Source organism: Chinchilla lanigera, unplaced genomic scaffold, assembly GCF_000276665.1.
Source record: "Chinchilla lanigera isolate Chin_1 unplaced genomic scaffold, ChiLan1.0 scaffold00044, whole genome shotgun sequence".
NCBI classification, from domain to species: Eukaryota; Metazoa; Chordata; class Mammalia; order Rodentia; family Chinchillidae; genus Chinchilla; species Chinchilla lanigera.
The window spans coordinates 19,115,212-19,131,202 of record NW_004955445.1 but is presented as its reverse complement, the minus strand read 5'-3'; the positions used below and the strand labels follow the sequence as shown (position 1 = coordinate 19,131,202).

At 49.0% G+C, this 15,991-nt stretch overlaps 2 protein-coding genes across 5 annotated transcripts; one reads left to right on the top strand and one right to left on the bottom strand.

Moving 5' to 3' along the window:
* Positions 1–3,733: 3,733 nt before the first annotated feature.
* On the bottom strand, positions 3,734–14,258 carry Blcap (bladder cancer associated protein). 2 transcript variants are annotated; one of them, XR_001235621.1, is made up of 3 exons: positions 14,176–14,258; positions 13,731–13,898; positions 5,512–5,682 (listed from the first exon to the last, which is right to left on the bottom strand). XR_001235621.1 is itself a non-coding variant. In XM_005392557.2 (2 exons), exon 2 carries the CDS (start codon positions 5,506–5,508, stop codon positions 5,245–5,247), a length of 264 nt encoding a protein of 87 aa, XP_005392614.1. In that variant the 5' UTR covers positions 5,509–5,682; positions 13,731–13,977; the 3' UTR covers positions 3,734–5,244. The 2 variants fall into 2 exon arrangements, 1 of the variants encoding a protein (XP_005392614.1); XM_005392557.2 differs by lacking the exon at positions 14,176–14,258 and having other exon boundaries at positions 3,734–5,682; positions 13,731–13,977.
* On the top strand, positions 5,689–10,039 carry Nnat (neuronatin). 3 transcript variants are annotated; one of them, XM_013518350.1, is made up of 3 exons: positions 5,689–7,767; positions 8,703–8,778; positions 9,005–10,039. In XM_013518350.1, the coding sequence occupies exons 1-3, from the start codon at positions 7,696–7,698 to the stop codon at positions 9,232–9,234; spliced, it is 378 nt and encodes a 125-aa protein (XP_013373804.1). In that variant the 5' UTR covers positions 5,689–7,695; the 3' UTR covers positions 9,235–10,039. The 3 variants fall into 3 exon arrangements, with proteins under 3 accessions (XP_013373804.1, XP_005392612.1, XP_005392613.1); XM_005392555.2 differs by having other exon boundaries at positions 8,703–8,783; positions 9,005–9,198; XM_005392556.2 differs by lacking the exon at positions 8,703–8,778 and having other exon boundaries at positions 9,005–9,198.
* Positions 14,259–15,991: the final 1,733 nt, after the last annotated feature.

Here is a 15,991-nt window from a genome sequence, read left to right as displayed (position 1 = left end):
AGGGAATTAACAATGGTGGTTGTATTACATATTGATATCTTCAAAGTGGCTTCTCATGAAAACAGATATAGACATGCAATACTGGTCAACCAAAGACTTGATGTTCCTTTCCTTTTTAGGAAACTGTGCTTCTAGAAAAGGTAAAAAATAATTAAGAGACTTCACACTAAGTTATTGACATACACTCTCCCAAACATCTCTGCTTAACTCTACTAAAGCGCTAACAACATGATATTATAACTGTGACATCTGCCTATGAGACTGCTTTGGAGATTCCCACCTTACTAACTTGAGTTCCTCAAAGGGCAATGGTTTATTTTGTAGCCCCTTCTCAGAGCCTGGTGACAAGCCTGGCCAATGCTTCTTACAGAAAAGAATGAGCAGAAGACTTGGAAGATCAGATCTCATCCCTAAGAGGCCCAAGCCCAGTAAGGGCTCGTAACAGAGGAATGCAGAACAGCAGGGAATAACACTATAAAGACTTTGCTTAAGGCAAATATAAAGTGGACCTTATGGTCTCCACTTTGCAAGTGAAGAAACTGAGGCTCAAGGAGTCACAAAGGCAGGGCCTAGGGCCTAGTGTTCCTTGAAACTTTACATCAGGGCTGTTTGGTCTTCCAAGCCCATCCCCAACTCACTGTTTGAGTCCCTTTGTCAATGTCCCAAAGGGAGACAAGGGTTTCTGTCTAAAATCTTTAGGGGCTGCTTGATCAGCCTTTCGTCTTGTTTGACCCCAGTCTATAATTGAAGTTTTTCTCAAAATACTGAACCCTACCTCCTGCAGCCTGGTAGAACGAATCCCTGGGGATTTCAGGAAGACACTGGAGAGGAAGGCTTGCTAGGCCAAGGCTGGGTAGGCCTCTCAGAATTATTTCTCATGTACTAATTTCTTATTTTCAGAGCAGTGATTCTTTTATTTGTTTTGGTAGGATACAGTGTGAGCACTGCAGTGCCAATAGTCTGGGTTCTTGTTCTGTGAACCAGTTGGGCACACATGACAATCTTCTCTGGCCTCTTTCTCTACAACTCTTTAAGAGATAGTTTCCCTTATAACATTTCTCACTGCCTCTTCTGGCCCCTGCCCACTCTTCTCCTGCCTTCCCCCTCCTCACCTTCGGTCACTCCTTCCATCTACTTCTCATTCCCAGTGAGCTAGGCAGGTTAGTGGCTTTGTTAGCAGCCCTGATACTCACACTACTCAAATGCTGGGCTGTTCCTTGCTGAACAAATCCCATCTTAAACAAGGTTTGGATTGAGTCATCGTCCAGCTTCTATCAAGTCTTTGAGATGGTTCCCAGTCAGCTGGAAACTGAAAAGTTCTCAGGACTAAGTTTGGGGGCCTGTCATCAGCAACTCAACCTAAGATTTCCCCTTAGTATCTCCCAATGGTTAGTACTTTCACTTTAAACAGACTGACCTCTTTTGCCCAAAAAAGCCTTTTTGAGTTCTGATTTTAGGGCAGCCAGTTATTGGTGGTCATTCACTTTACTTTCAACCCAACCACTTAATCTGTAAACACAGAGATGCTTGACCAGATATAATAAATAATATTTATTATTTCATTGCTCAAACATTTACACTTGACCTTCAGGTCTCAGCCTGAATGTCAGTCCTCCTAGGCCAGCATTAGATCCTTCTGAGATCCTTCTCTCTGCTAGCACTTGCTGCAGTGCATTGTTGTGTATCTTGGAATTGTCTGTTCAATGCCATCCACTTTCTCATTAGCCAGGACGACTTCCCGATGACAGAGGCTGTCTACTATGTAGTCTAAGGCTTAGTCCTGCCTGCGAGTCTGACAAATACAAGACGGATAAGTAATAACGCAGGAGAGACCCTCATGCGTCCTCCTTTTCAGGCAGGAGAGACCCTCATGGCCATGCCTTCCAGGAACTCAGTCACTAAGAGGGAGTGTACCTAGCAGCAGCTGTGGACTATAAAGTGCTCTAGGCAATCTCTAAGAAGAAACCCAGAAAAGATTCTCCATAGAGACAGTATCTGGGCTCACATGGTACACTGACTAAGCATAAAGCACATACACAAGATATACTGAAAATACACTGCCACCTACTCAGAGGTTAGCACCTTCCTCAAGTGGGTCCAGGAGGACCTATGATCCTGAAAGAAAAAACTCTTCAAGATCCCAGGGTTGGAAAAACTGTTTTCGTTTCAAAGACTACATTTTACCTTTAAGGAAACTGAGGCTCAGAGTAGGAAACAGACCAGTTCCAAGAAGCACAGGCCAAGGTGTCATGGGGTCTTGTGTATACCATTTTTATACCAAGAGTCACAGTGACAGCAGACCATAGTTTAAGACCTATTGCTCCTACTTATGCAGAATACGGTTTTCTCACTTTCCTGAAAGGCTTTTCACGAGAAGGGGTTGGGATGCTGGGCTAGGTGGGAAATGGTGTTAGGTGACTGGCAGGGATCTTGGGAGGGTGGGCTGCAGCCTCTCCGCTAGAAAAGACCACAAATCTTTTATAGGGAAGCTTGTTTGTGACTCTTAAGCAGGTTTAACCTAAAACAAAGCTGCTTCCTGAGGGAGCACAAAATAAGCAATGATCTTGGCTTCATTCATCATCCAGGTGCCTCCACAGGAGAGTGAAGACACAAAAGTCTTTGTTTATTTGTTTTGTTTTTGGAATTGGCAATTATTTTGTCAGGTCTTCCCACTAGGGCAGAATCATGAGGTCTTGGAGAATCAGGCCTGGGCCATGCCCCTGTAATCCCCAGCAAGCCTACTACAGGGCCAGACTATCCCTTCCACATGTGTAACTTCTCAGCTTGTCAAGACTCTGCAGTACCACAAGAAACCCAGGGGAGGAGGGGATTTAGAGATAAAAGCACCGAAGAATCAAGTAGAAAAAACACCCAGCAGACAGGATCAATAAAAGTTTGGTTCTTTGAAAATCCCCTTAAACAGACAAATCTTTTATAAATTTTGATCAAGAACAAAAAGCATTGATAAGCAATGTGAAGAATGTAAAAGGGGTTAAAATAACTAAAGGGTAGATTTTAAAAGCCAGGAAAAAACTGCACACTACTTTATAGCAATTAATTAAGTCTAGGTAAAACAGGTGATCCTCAAAATTACCAAAGCCCTTCACAACTTTTACCTCATAACTCCTCACAATAGCCCTGTGCTTTCTGGGATAAAGAAGAGATTCAGAGGTGAATGCCCAGTGATGGCCCTGACAAGCTTCCCCACTTTGTCTCATAGGTCACGGCCATGGGAGCATGTGCACATCTGCCACAGGGATCCATACCACTCTGGTGCTTCTAGCCATGGCTTAAGTCTGCTGGTTGGACAGTCAGTTTTATTTATTTTTCCACTTGAAATGTCATGAGGGATTTCACTGTATTTTTACTTCAAAAGCAGCACATAAAAATTCTTGATGATTAGAGCTCCAGCTGTCTTAAGTTGTTTGTCAAGGGATCAGTTACTCAAATCTCCTATGGAGGGGAACAATTTCAGGCGGGAAGCCGTGGGAGCTGAGAAACACCAATGTCTCATCTCTGAAAACTTTTCAGACTCCCTCCTGTTTACTGCCAGGCCTTCCCCCCTCTCCCTCCCCCATACCACCATCTGCTTTCCAGAGAGCAGATCAAATTTTTGGGGTAAGATACTCTGGCGCCAAGGATTCAGCCCCTTCATGCTTCCCCCCGCCCCCCCACCAACTTAGAAATCCAACACCACAACCCAAATGGACTGCAGCCACATAAAACCACAAAGTAAAGTTTATAAAGCTTTATTAAACATTTCAAACAGCTGTGCAATGAACACACCAGAAATAAAAGCTCTAGAACAGCAGTCCAAATATTTCACAAGTGTGGCCTTGCAGTCCCATTCCCTAGATGGACTGCCTTCAGTTCTGTCCTCTGTCTGGCCCACCTCCCTTCTTCCTCAGGCAAGAGAGAGGGATGGTTCCAACTGGAAGGACAATCATGCTGATGCCCAGTAGGTAGGGGCCAGGAGAAAGTCTTGTTTGCCAACACTTGTTATTGAAGCGCAGAGAAAAAAAAAGCATGTGACAGTCACAAAGTCTTCCTGTGTATTCTTCGAAAGGTACAGTCTATATGCGCAGGAACGAAGAAGCTCCTGGCGGGAGGACGATGGCCGCTGCTCCCCTGTGTCTTTTCTGAACCACCTTGAAGTCCAGTGTGCTGGTCACTCTGCAATCCCCATGCTAAATAAAAACTGCAGTGGCACCTACTACAGCTAACTACTGCTAAACCTCAAAACCGGAACACGTTCTGTAAAGCTTCTTTAAAAGGAATATACGCATATATTTACACACACACACACACACACACACACACACATACATACAGGGCACATCAAAAAATATCCAAACACCTATCAAGGGGATCATGGCTACTATGAATCGCACAAATACTTTTCCATTCACTCGGCTGGGGACTGCTAGGTCTACATGAACACATCATACCTCCATCCTGCAGAGCATGCACAAGAAACAAGAAGGCCCCCCTCTCGGGACGGCTGAGAAAGGCAGGAAGAAGGGTAAAGGAAGAGAGGCTGGGCTTAAAGCATGAGCCCAGACACCCAGGTAAAAGAGCAACATCTATCTGTTGCTTCTTTTAAAAATAAAGTGGAGAAAATACTGGAGGCTTGTGGACAACAAACAGTCAACACATATATATATCTCTGTCTAGCCTGCTGAACAGGGGAAGAAGGATGAAAAAGCGAGGCTCTCGGGCGTCAGCAATCTCTTCAAATTCGAGATAAGTGCAAAAATGAGCCCTGTCATGGACAGGTGCTCCCAAAAAAAGGAAGGGAGTAGAAGAGAACTAAAGGGAAACCAGGAGAGGGACTGAGGAGTCAGTAACATTCTGGGAAGGAGGGAGATTTTGACAAGAAGGAGTCACACAGGTGACAATGAGACTGGCATTTCATCGGCCCAGGCAAGCCAGGATGGTTGACTAGGATGGGTGTGGACTCCTCGCAATAATGAGGCGAGAGAATAGCCATCCTGTCAGCCGGGACCCAGATGGGGACAGAACACACACAACCACAAGACCACCCACGACTACAGGACTCTACAATAAAAGCACCGGTCAGTGCCATTATTCACATTATAAGGATAAAACATCACAGGCCAAAAAGGCGCCATCAGGAATGTGATACCCGCAAGGCTGCGGGATTTGAAACTCCAATGCTTTATGACCTATGTCAATGCCTCCCCTCCCGTCTTCTGCTTCCTTAGAAAGCTAACAGGGCGGCTGTTAGGTGCCCACAACACCAGGGTCATGTGCTGAATCCGGAAGTGGGGAATCAGTGCAGTGGTACAGGAAACAGTTTCCCCAGCAGCTATAACAGATGAGGAACAGGGCTGCCAGGAAAACCAAGGCACAGATTGTGCAAGGCTTCCGTTCCAGGAGAAAGCTGAGCAGGTAGAAGCCCATGAACATGGAGTGGCTGAACCACAGGGCGGGGTTGAGGGGCTTGGGGATGAGGAGGACGGGCAGCAGCCACTGGAGGCAATACATGATCTCTGCCGGGCAGGGCCTTCACCAAGGCTGCCAGGCACCGCTGCAGGAACCGACCTAATGGGAGCCAGTGGGTGCAGGTGGCTGCCCTCTGCTTTCTTCAACCCTCTCTCCAGGAGCTGAGCCGCTGTGCTCTCTGGCTGTCAGCCTGGGATCACCAAGGCAGCAAGGATCCTGAAGAGAAAAGTCAACACAACAGACAAACAGACAAAACAGACAGACAGACAGAAAAAAAAAACAGGAACAAAATGTATACTTATTTGGGAAAATGGATTATGGTTAACAACAGCAAATGTGATTGCCCTTTCCTCCCTGCCCACCCATGGGAAGTTCTACTCTTCTCCATGTCACCAGTTCCAGAAGCCTCCTGGGGTATCTCCCTTGGAGCCTCTTAGGATATCTTCCCTGGGTTTCCACTGGTGAGGGGCACCTCAAGAGAGCTCTTTGGCATGGTCCTGAACAGTGGACTGGCTTTGCCTGGGCCCTGCCCAGCAGAGATCATGTATCGCCTCCTGAGGCTGCAGCCCGTCCTCAAAGGGCCCAGACCTCACAATACCACCCTGTGGTTGCCACAGGATTGTCATGGGCTCTGTGCTGTGCCCCCAACGTGCTAAGCAGGTGTTTTGTATCTAGTCTCTCACTGCACGGGGAGGTGTCATGCTCTGGCAGCGTGGTGAGTTAAAGCGGTCAGGAGTGCACTGCAAGCTGGACATGGCAAGTAATGGATCTTGGCAAACTCTTAGAAGCCATGGCAGTGCTGGCACCAAAAGATGGCAGCCTGGGCAGAGTTTGTCTTTTTTAAGCAGCTCAGTATCATTTTACCAAAGCCAGCTAACTTCTTTAAAATCACTGCAGGCAGAAAAATCACTGCACTACTTTGTCCAAACTAAATTGAATCATTACACCTCCATCTGCCGCTGCCATTGTATAGAACCTGACCACCATGATCTTAATCAGAACTAGTTTCCTGTTCACATAGGGGCAAATGCCAGTTGGTCCCTGTGCTAGGCAGCTTGCTGAAGAGAAGTGCTTTCAGCCAGCCACCAGTGTGCCAGGGCCCTCTTGAAGACTGTTTTCTTGGGCTTCAGCCCACAAAGCCCAGCTCTTAGAGGGACTCTGCACTCTGAGGGACCCCCAAAACCTGTGTTCCACTGGAAACACAAAAGATGGGCACTCAGATATTTGATTCCCCTTAAAATAGGACTAAGACAGTCACACTCATTAGCAGCCACAGCAAAACCCGAGTCTTGCTACAGCTGCCTAGCAAAAGGGGTACAAAGAACCATACTGGCTGAGGCTCACCTACCCGGGCCTGGGGGAGGGGAGGGGAGTGGAAGACAGAGGTTTAAACAGTTCATCTGGAGGAAAAATATCCGAAAACACATTGGGACTTGCCAACCACTTTTAGAGTTCATTCCTTTTTGTGCACACACGATTCTTCCTGTACCCCTCCCACAAAACAGACATTATTGCTTTTGCACCCAGAGTGCAGCACCCTGGCCCAGCTCCCTACAGTACCCACGTCCACAACAGACACCGATTTTCACTACTATAATGAGGCAGGATGTGAAGAATCAGTGAAGAGCTACTCATTAAGGGACCCTCAGGAAGCAGAAGGCTTGGGCTTAAAACTCACTGGTTATCAGGAAGAGTGCTGAGCACTGCCCCATGAAGAAGCCAGGGCTCCTGGGAGGGGTACCTTTTTGGCTTTACCAGGCATATGACCCCTCCCTAACGTCGATTTTCCATAGTATGAGAGATCCATTCTGGCGCGGGGCTGAGCTCAAATTTGCAGACCAAGATTTGGAAACAGGGGCACACTAAGAGGCTTACACTTCCTACCCTGTGCTCTATATAGTCGTGTCACCCCTCCATTTTACACTGAAATTCAAAAGCGAGTACGGTAGAATCTTCTGGAAAGGGTCTAAGATGGGACTCAGGAGGCAGAGGTCGGTGTGGAAAGCGCAGATGGATTTTTTCTCTCTTCCCCAGCAAATGAGGAACGCCCCCAGCCATCCCTCCTCAGGAACCACCACCCAGGGCGCGCATGCGCACTTAGGCGGCAGGCAGATACTTAAGGCACAGCAACCGCGGCTGTAGCAGTGCGCCCAACAGCGGAATCAAAGAGACCAGTGGACCTCGGCAAGAACCCTTGCTCTCTCCCACCCACCCACCACTCTTGGCACCATGGCAGCAGTAGCGGCAGCCTCGGCTGAACTGCTCATCATTGGCTGGTACATCTTTCGCGTGCTACTGCAGGTAAGTGTGCAGAGGCTAGGGTGGGAGGACTCCCGATGCGCGCACCCTAAACCTGCAAACCCGCGTCGCGATTGCCGCCTCCTAGACCCATCCTATTCCGATTGCCGCGATTCTTGTCTGCCCAAGTGCCGCTGCGGCACGCCCCTCGCTGGTTCCCTGCGCCCACATCCTCACGCAGACCCTCCCCAGTGTGCCCGCGCCGGCCGGGAACAAAGACTCGGGGCGCGGCGGTCGCCGCAGATGATCCGCGATGCTTTTAGCGACCTATGTGGTAAGAAAAACCGCTACACCCAGACTCAACCCCAGGAGGGAGGCGGGGCACTTGTGTGTTTCAAGACTTTACGGCTCGCCTAGCAAAAAAAATTATGCCTTAAAAAAATTGCGCATTGCGGGTTAATTTTCTTTTTAAAAGATACACATAAATGTGTATACACACAATCATATAGCGCTTGTGGGAGTGGGGCGAAAAGTGCACTTCTCAAATTTGAAAAAGGCACTTCTCAAAAAACAAAACAAACTTCACAAAAGAACACCAGAACAAATTACAGAAAACACAATCAACAGGGGGAAAAAATAAACGCGCACTGCAGGAAAAAGAAATGAAATAAAAGCAGTTGGTAGGAAAAAAACGCATTAGACAAAAAGCGCATTGCAGGAAAACATTAGACAAAGGCGATTAATTTTTTTATCGGACAAAAACACTTTAAATAAAACAATTAGAGGAAAAAGCCCTTCGCAGGAAAAATGGAAGGGGGAAAAAGTGCTTCCAAAAAGGCCAAAATGTTTTTTTTTTTTAAAAAAGGCAAACGTGCTTTGCATAAAAATAAATCAGAAGTGCTTTGCCCAAAATATAATCTGCCCTAAAAGCTCCTTTTGCAGGAAGAATTCCCTGCTAAAAGAATCCTTTGCCAAAGGAATCGCATATTTCGTTCAAGGTGTTCCTGGAATGCTGCATTTACTGGGTAGGATTCGCTTTTCGAAATCCTCCAGGGACACAGCCCATTGCGAGAAGTGAGGTATACCTAAGTTGTGGGTCCAATCAGCTTGCTGCCATGCAGCTCTCAGCACAGTTGGAAAAGCTCCAGCTGCCCTGACTCGTGGACAAGCTGCGCCCGCAACCGCCTTTCTGGCCTATGCTGGACAGGCGGGCGGGGCAGGGGGTGGGGCGAAGGTGGGCACGGCAGCGCCACAGACTCGCTGCCGTTGCGCGCCACTGAGGGTGGGTCTCTCACCGCAGGTGTTCAGATACTCCCTGCAGAAGCTGGCGTACACGGTGTCCCGGACCGGGCGGCAGGTGCTGGGGGAGCGCAGGCAGGGAGCCCCCAACTGAGGCCCCAGCTCCCAGCCCTGGGCGGCCCTATCACCACGTGCTCCTGCGCATCTCAGCCAGCATGGGAGCAAGTGCCGCGCAGGCATGGGGGGTCCCCTGTGTTCCCTCGCCAGAGGAGCACTTGCCAAGGTCAGTGAGGGGCTGATAGGCACCCAAGAAGCAGCACCGACAATGACGACAATACCAGATCCTTTTCCAACCCCTTTGCACCGGTTCCCTTGCAGGGAAGGTCAGGGAGGGAAGGGGATTAGGGAGCAGATCCTGGAGATCTGGGCACAGGTGTCACATTTTGATCTGGACCAACTCGGGTCAGCACCATCCTTGCCCTGAAGTCATGGCCATGCCAGTGGGCCCCACCATGAAGACTGAAACACATCAACCAGCAGAATGAACATTACAACATCACCAGCTGAAGTCCTGAATCTCAGTGCAGCAGAGAAGGCGCCAACTCGTTTCGGTGGGGAGGGATTGGAAGGCATGGACAGAGGAAGAGAAGGGTTAAGAAACAACAGTGGGTTCTTCTCACTGTTCCTTGCCTGTGTCATGTATGCATTCCAGCCTTGCTGCCTTTGCTCCCTTGATTCCCCCTTCCCCTAACTGCCCCTCCAGCCCATCCCAACCCCTAAAAATGTGTCACTTGATTTGGACCTATTCAACCTATTCATTTACCTATTCAGTAAATGAATCCCATCTTTACTAAAACACCTTCTGAGTCCCCTGCCCCTCACTGATCTTGCTTTCCCTGGTCTCACGCAGTTGTGGTCAATATTGTGGTAATTGCTAATTGTACTGATTGTTTAGGTGTGCGTTAGTTGTGTCTCCCCAGCTAGATTGTAAGCTCCTGGAGGACAGGGACCGCCTCTACAAAAATAAAAAACAGTACCTCCCTTGCCTTGCAGTGTCCTAGGAACCTGCAAGGTGATGGAGGTGCACCAAAAAGTTGTCTGTCGGGCTTCTTTTGTGTTCATGACACACACTTCTAAGACTGAGCTGATGCGCTAATTGTAGAGTGGACACACTGCTTGGGAGAGGAAGTGGGGAGATAAAATGGGAATCAACTGGAACTATCACATAGCCAGCTCTATTTCAACACTATCCTGACATAAAGGACTTTATTTCTCCTCCTTAAAGAAGGTAACACCTTCACTTTCTATCACAGGATAAGGGATCACTTCCTCTTCCTCATAATCCAGGTCCCTATTTAGGAATCCCAAAGAAATGAGCTCTGGGCACCATGGACACTGGTCTGGACAATGAGTATGGGATAAAAGGTGTGGCATGGTACCACTTCCACCAGCTTAATGAACTAGGCCCTGTAACCACCAGGACTACTCCTAAGCCATCCTGCCTGGCCTTGCTATTTTCTAGGGTCTCACCCCTGAAAGGGGTGCATCTATCCTACTTATTCTCTCCTAATGCTGGTTCCCTGATTTTCTTAGCACTAGTCTCCCTATCTGTAGGGGTGCACTTACCAGGTCCCTGTCCCTGGGCTCTCCCCTGCCATCAAGTCAGGGGTGGTGGGCTGGCTGTTCTGTCCCCTCCTCAGTGAACCAGGGCTCTTTTTACAGAAGGTCAGCTGACTGGCTCACCAAAGAGCCCCTGCCACCTGTTCAGCCTCATCTCTGGCTTTATATGTCCCTGTCACTGTATACTTGTTCCTGGGTCAACATGAAGGGAGGGAGTCGGAAGGTCATAAATCTCTTCCTGACACTTCTTCAAATTCCTTAGTCACAGCTGTCACACAGGAGTATAAAGGAATTCACCCCCTCGAACTTGAATTTCCCTCTTCTATCAAGGGCCCTGAGTTTCTCTGCCCAATCAACAGCACCTCTAAAGACACTTACAACTCCCCTTAGCATCACAATTATGGGGCAAGGGGTGCAGATTTTGGTTTGGTCATGGCTTTGCCATCAGTCAAATCAGCTTAGGCAACCCAGCCAGGTCACCTCCCACCTCTAGTTCCCCTCTAAAATTGTGCTGAACCCTCAGATACTAGAAACATTCTATCAAAACAGCAATCAACAGTCATCAGAACCTGGGTGGGATGCGCAATCTGAGACTCTATCTTCCTTACTGGGGCAGCCACAGATGCTATTACAGCCTAAAGGTGAGGCAGGTCTCAGCCATAGCTGCTATTACAGCCTAAAGGTGAGGCAGGTCTCTTCTTGCCCCAGAGTGACTCAGCAGCAGGCAATGCCCACACCTCTTCCCTCCTGAAGCCTGCATTTTGGACAGGCCTCAAGGCTGAAGTTTCTGTAGTTTTCCACACTAAAGCCACAAAACCATGCATATATTTCAATGTATGTCCTCAATGAAGGCTGACTGTCGTCTCCCTAGAGCCTTCCTGGGGTCCACCTACAGTCCCACTGCCCCAGATGCACTAACCTCAGCTGTTAGACAGCAGTAGTAGATGAAGTAGTTTATAGATGAAGGCCAAAGCTGCATGGGTCTGGCTGCTGTGGACACAGCACCTCCAATGCTTTTTACCCCCCAAGAAGACAGGAGGCTTTCCAGATGATCCTGACAAAGCCCCTTTCCTCTATTCATCCAGCAGCAGGGCTCTGAAATGTGGCATGGTGAGATGACAGAACTCCAGGTGACAAGGGCTGCTTGGTGGCCTGCATGAATAGGCCAGCATGTGTAACTGTCTACTTCCACTTTCATTCCCTACCTTCCAACCCTCCTGTTCTGGCAGCAAACTTAACCCACCAGAGAAGACAGAAGGAATGTGTTCACTTTCTATCCGCATGCAATGGTGAAAAGTATGATCAAAATACAGTACATCTTGATTATAAAATTTTGCCACAAGCTATACCATTAAAACATTTTATTCTCACAGAGAGCAACAGGATGTTCTCATTTTATTGCAAAGCCTTAGTACATAGCACTAAATGTCCCTTTTCCCTAAACCATTGCCCCATCCCACCCCCAACAAGGTCAATGACGGAGCAAGTGACTTGTAAGGAGAGTGGAATGACTCTGTGGAACTCCAGCAACAGGTCAGACCCTTGGCACTAATGTTTAACCAGTTGAAGTTAAATCTAGGGGGCAGGGAGTTAGGTACAAGTTTCAGAGGTGTGGGGAGCTATGTGACACTGTTACCCTTATCTGTGGGGTATATGAATTGTGATTAAAGGAACAGGTATCTGTTCTGGGGACAGAGTAGAGACAGGTTTCTTGAGGTTCAAATGTAGGGCCAGCAACAGCTTAGTACACACAGGCTGAATAAGACAGCAGGTTTGCTGTGAGCCCTTTACTAAGTATCTATTTTCAAATTTGTATCTTCTCGGGAGCAGTACTCCAAAGGGAGATTCTGAATTTGCAGTTAATTTCCCCCAGAAGATTTAAACGTGTTTAAATGATTCCCTTTATCCTCCCTTCTTTCCCTCCCAGAGGGCTTATACTCCAGCAGGATCCATATTCCTGAGCATTCCCAGTGCAGGAAGTCATCAGAAAGGCTGGTAACACATGGCTCTGGTGTATCACACAGTGACAGGCTTGAAATGGAATGCACGTGTTTCAAAGATAGGAGAACGACAACAAAGTCAGCCTAACCCAGATTCCTCTTTGAAACAACATATTACAGAGAAAAGGTTAAACTCTTTTTGGCCTCAACTCTAAGATAACCAGTTTTGGATAGAGAATTGATCTGATCACTGGAAACTGACCAAGCTTCTAGCAACCAAATCTTTTAACTGATTTACTTGACATTAATCTCTGCTTTAAAATAAACACACATGACCTAACGCTCGGTATTAGCACTTAAGCTGGAACCTTTTTTTGGTCCTGGCTTTGGTGTTGCCGTCCAGCAGGCTGAAGGTTGGACCATGTCAGGCAGGGCAGAGAAGCCGTCCCCAACATGCCAGTTCCCTAAAAGGGATAAAAGATGATCCAAACCCATTAACAAAAAAGTCGTTTCTCTCCTAGGGCAGTTTCCTAACATTACACGGGGGCCTGGGAGGAAACGAAGAGATTGGGAAGGAGGAAGGAAAAAGCGACTGTCCCCATCCCCCATTCTTCCTTTCCAGGCATTCCGTTCGTTCCTTCGTTCCTTCGGCCGCCCTTGAGGGCCACTCACCACGCACCGGAGGCAGGGGATAGGTCCCAGGCTTAATACAAAGTTAGCGGGAGTGACCAGCACCCGCGCCCGAAGCAGTGTCAGCCTAACGCCCAGCCACCGGGTCCCTTTTCTTCCTTCTTCCCCAAGCCCCATCTGGTTTTTTAAATACGTAACTGACGTGGCGGGGAAAGAGCGACAGGCCTGTCACAAGCTGGGCCCCCGCCAGGGACCCGGGCCGCAGAGGCGAAGGCGGCGCTCTTCCGCGCCCCCAGCCCGCCCCGCCCCGCGCTCCGCCTGCCCCTTCCCGGGAGAGCGCTGACCTTGGAGGCCAGGGCGAGAACCCGGGACTCTGGTGGTCCCACCCTTGGCCAGGAAAGACCCCAACGCCCAGGCTGGAGCGAAGCAGGGCAATCACCTGACGCCAGAAAGGGGTGCTCCCACCCCCGGGTGCGCAGAAAGAACACCCCAGTGAAGGACCCAGCGGCGCCTAAGGTGACCCCGAAGGGACAACATGGCGGCGCGGCCGCACCGAGGGCGTCTCATCCCGCCACTAGCAAGCTGACGCCACGGTACCTGCGAGCCCTTCCATGGCGCCGCCGCCCCTGCCGCAGTCGCTGCCACAGTCTGCCTCCACCTCAGCTCGCCACAGACGCCGCAGAAGCTGAGGAGACGCCCCCTCCGTCTTCCAGGCTAGCCGGCGGAGGACCCCCCTCGTGGGGCTGGGCTGTCTGCAGCGGGCGCCTGATCATATGGCACAAAATTGTGTCATCTTCCCTCGATTTTCCCCCACTTTCTGCCGCAGAAGACCCTTTGAGAGCTGTCTGCGTATCTCTACACAGTTATGCGGCGCCTGTGTCTTTAAATCTGAAGACTTTTTAATCAGGCGCTTTCTGGCCAGCCCCGAACTACGGACTCCGTGGTCCAATGCGTACGCAGCAGATTGTGATCTTTACTCTCGGAGAGCAAAGTGTAGCTTAGCTCCTGAGGTGGAAACCTCTGTTCCCTTTCGCCCACTTACTCAGCGGGATCCATGTGCTCCAGCGGTACTCTCCTGGCTCAATGTCCGACCCCTCCCTGGCCCTTTTCTTCGTGAGGAAAGATACAGGGTCGCAACGTGGACCCTGTACCTCGCCCTGGACCTGGGGCAAGCAGTTCACTTGCCATTCCCGACTCTCCCAGCTTCCTCGTGTCTGACGAGTTGTTACGGGAGCGGATGAGTCAGTGTATTCATTTATGAGCTAAGTAGGTACGTTCCTTGAGCGCCTACTATGTTCAGGCACAATGCTGAAGGCAGAAAGGTGGAGTGAGTGGTTTGCTCCTGGCCTGCAGGATCTGACAGTCTTAATAGGTTAGAGTGGGGAGAGGAAAGACAAGCATCAAATAATCACTATCTGTGTTAATTATAGTAAATCGATACGTAATTATGCGTCATGGAAAGTGGTGCTGTGAAGGAGGGTAAAAAGTGTTATGTGACAACTATGAGGTCCTGGTGTGGGGTGAGTGCTGGAGGAGCTTCCCGGAGAAAAATAGCAGTTGGGCTAAGCAACAAAGGACAATTAGGAGTTTTGTATAGCAAGAGCGAGGGGAAACTAGACAGAAGGGACAATTTATCCCAGAAGTGGAGGTGAGAAGACAAGGGAAAGTGAGAGGTGAGCAAGGAGTAGGGCCAGTAGCATCCCATAAAGAATTTGGATTTTGGCTTGAAAAGGAAGCCATTTTCATCAGGGGCATGATACCAAATTTGGGGTTCTGAATGGTCACGTAGGCTGCGTGGCTTAGAAGGCAGGAGGAGTGGGTGTGGGGAGACCAGTAGGAGGCTGCCGAAGCTTTCCAGGCACAAAGTAATAGTGATTCAGACTGAGTGGTGGTTTGGGAGCTGAAGGAGAGGATGTAAGAGGGTGCAGGTGGGTGCTGAGGTGTGCAAGTAACACTTGGCTGCAGTCTTGAGTCAATAAAGGGCTGGAAGAGCCTTGGGGTCCATGGCACAGCCTGCAGAAAGAACAGACTGAGGGAGAAGATCGAAAGTTTGGCTTTGAAAGATTGAGTTTGAGATGCCTGGGCAGCGTGTAGGTAGGAGAGTGAATAGCGGTCGTCCATGCTGGGAAATAGAGCATACTGGGAGGCCCCAAGGGAGAGAAGGTGGATAGAAAATGGGCACTGGAGGAGGAACCAGGAGAGGAGACTGAAAAGCAGGACCAGGTGAGCGTGGGATCCCAGACAGAGGTTTCAGGAAGAAGCGAGTACTAAGTAGGGTTATCTGCTGTGGCGGACAGAAATGGTACTTTGTGTTTGCACAGAGAAGGATTTGTGGACTGTGCCCTTGATGCTGCAAATTAAAAAAAAAAAATCATCTGGCTGAAAAAATAAGTAGCCTGCAACTCAGAGGCAGATGGAGTGGCCTGGGAATGGTATCAGAGGCCCAGGTTCATTCCGTCTCTCTTGTCTTTTTGTTGGTTTCATGCTTATGGTCTCAAGATGGTCACCCTAGTTCCTGGAGTCACATCCAAGTTAAAGAGATGCCCATTCCTTCTCCAGCTGAGACTCAAGCAGACCTAGGTGTAGCCTCTCACTATTCTGCTGCTGGCAGTGGTGGTGAACCTATAGCATATCTGCCACAGTGGGCTGTTTGTGTCATTGAAAGTTCTAAAAGTTTCGCCATCACTGCGCTAAGGGATTAGTGCTCCCATGCCAGGCACACCCAGTATCCACCACGGGAGGGAAAGAGAAGCCCCAGAGTGGAAATTTGTTTAGAAAAAGGGGGCTAAGTAAGCACTGAAAGAATATGGAGTAAATTCTTGCCCACTGCTGATGGCAGAGGAAGTTGCACAACCTTT

What these genes read in the sequence shown, in the direction of transcription:
- Blcap (XM_005392557.2), bottom strand. Translation starts at nt 5,508, where the DNA reads ATGTATTGCCTCCAGTGGCTGCTGCCCGTCCTCCTCATCCCCAAGCCC.
- Nnat (XM_013518350.1), top strand. Translation starts at nt 7,696, where the DNA reads ATGGCAGCAGTAGCGGCAGCCTCGGCTGAACTGCTCATCATTGGCTGG. An exon ending in TCTTTCGCGTGCTACTGCAG is followed by an intron (nt 7,768 to 8,702) that starts GTAAGTGTGCAG and finishes ATTTCGTTCAAG; the next exon opens with GTGTTCCTGGAATGCTGCAT. An exon ending in GACACAGCCCATTGCGAGAA is followed by an intron (nt 8,779 to 9,004) that starts GTGAGGTATACC and finishes CTCTCACCGCAG; the next exon opens with GTGTTCAGATACTCCCTGCA.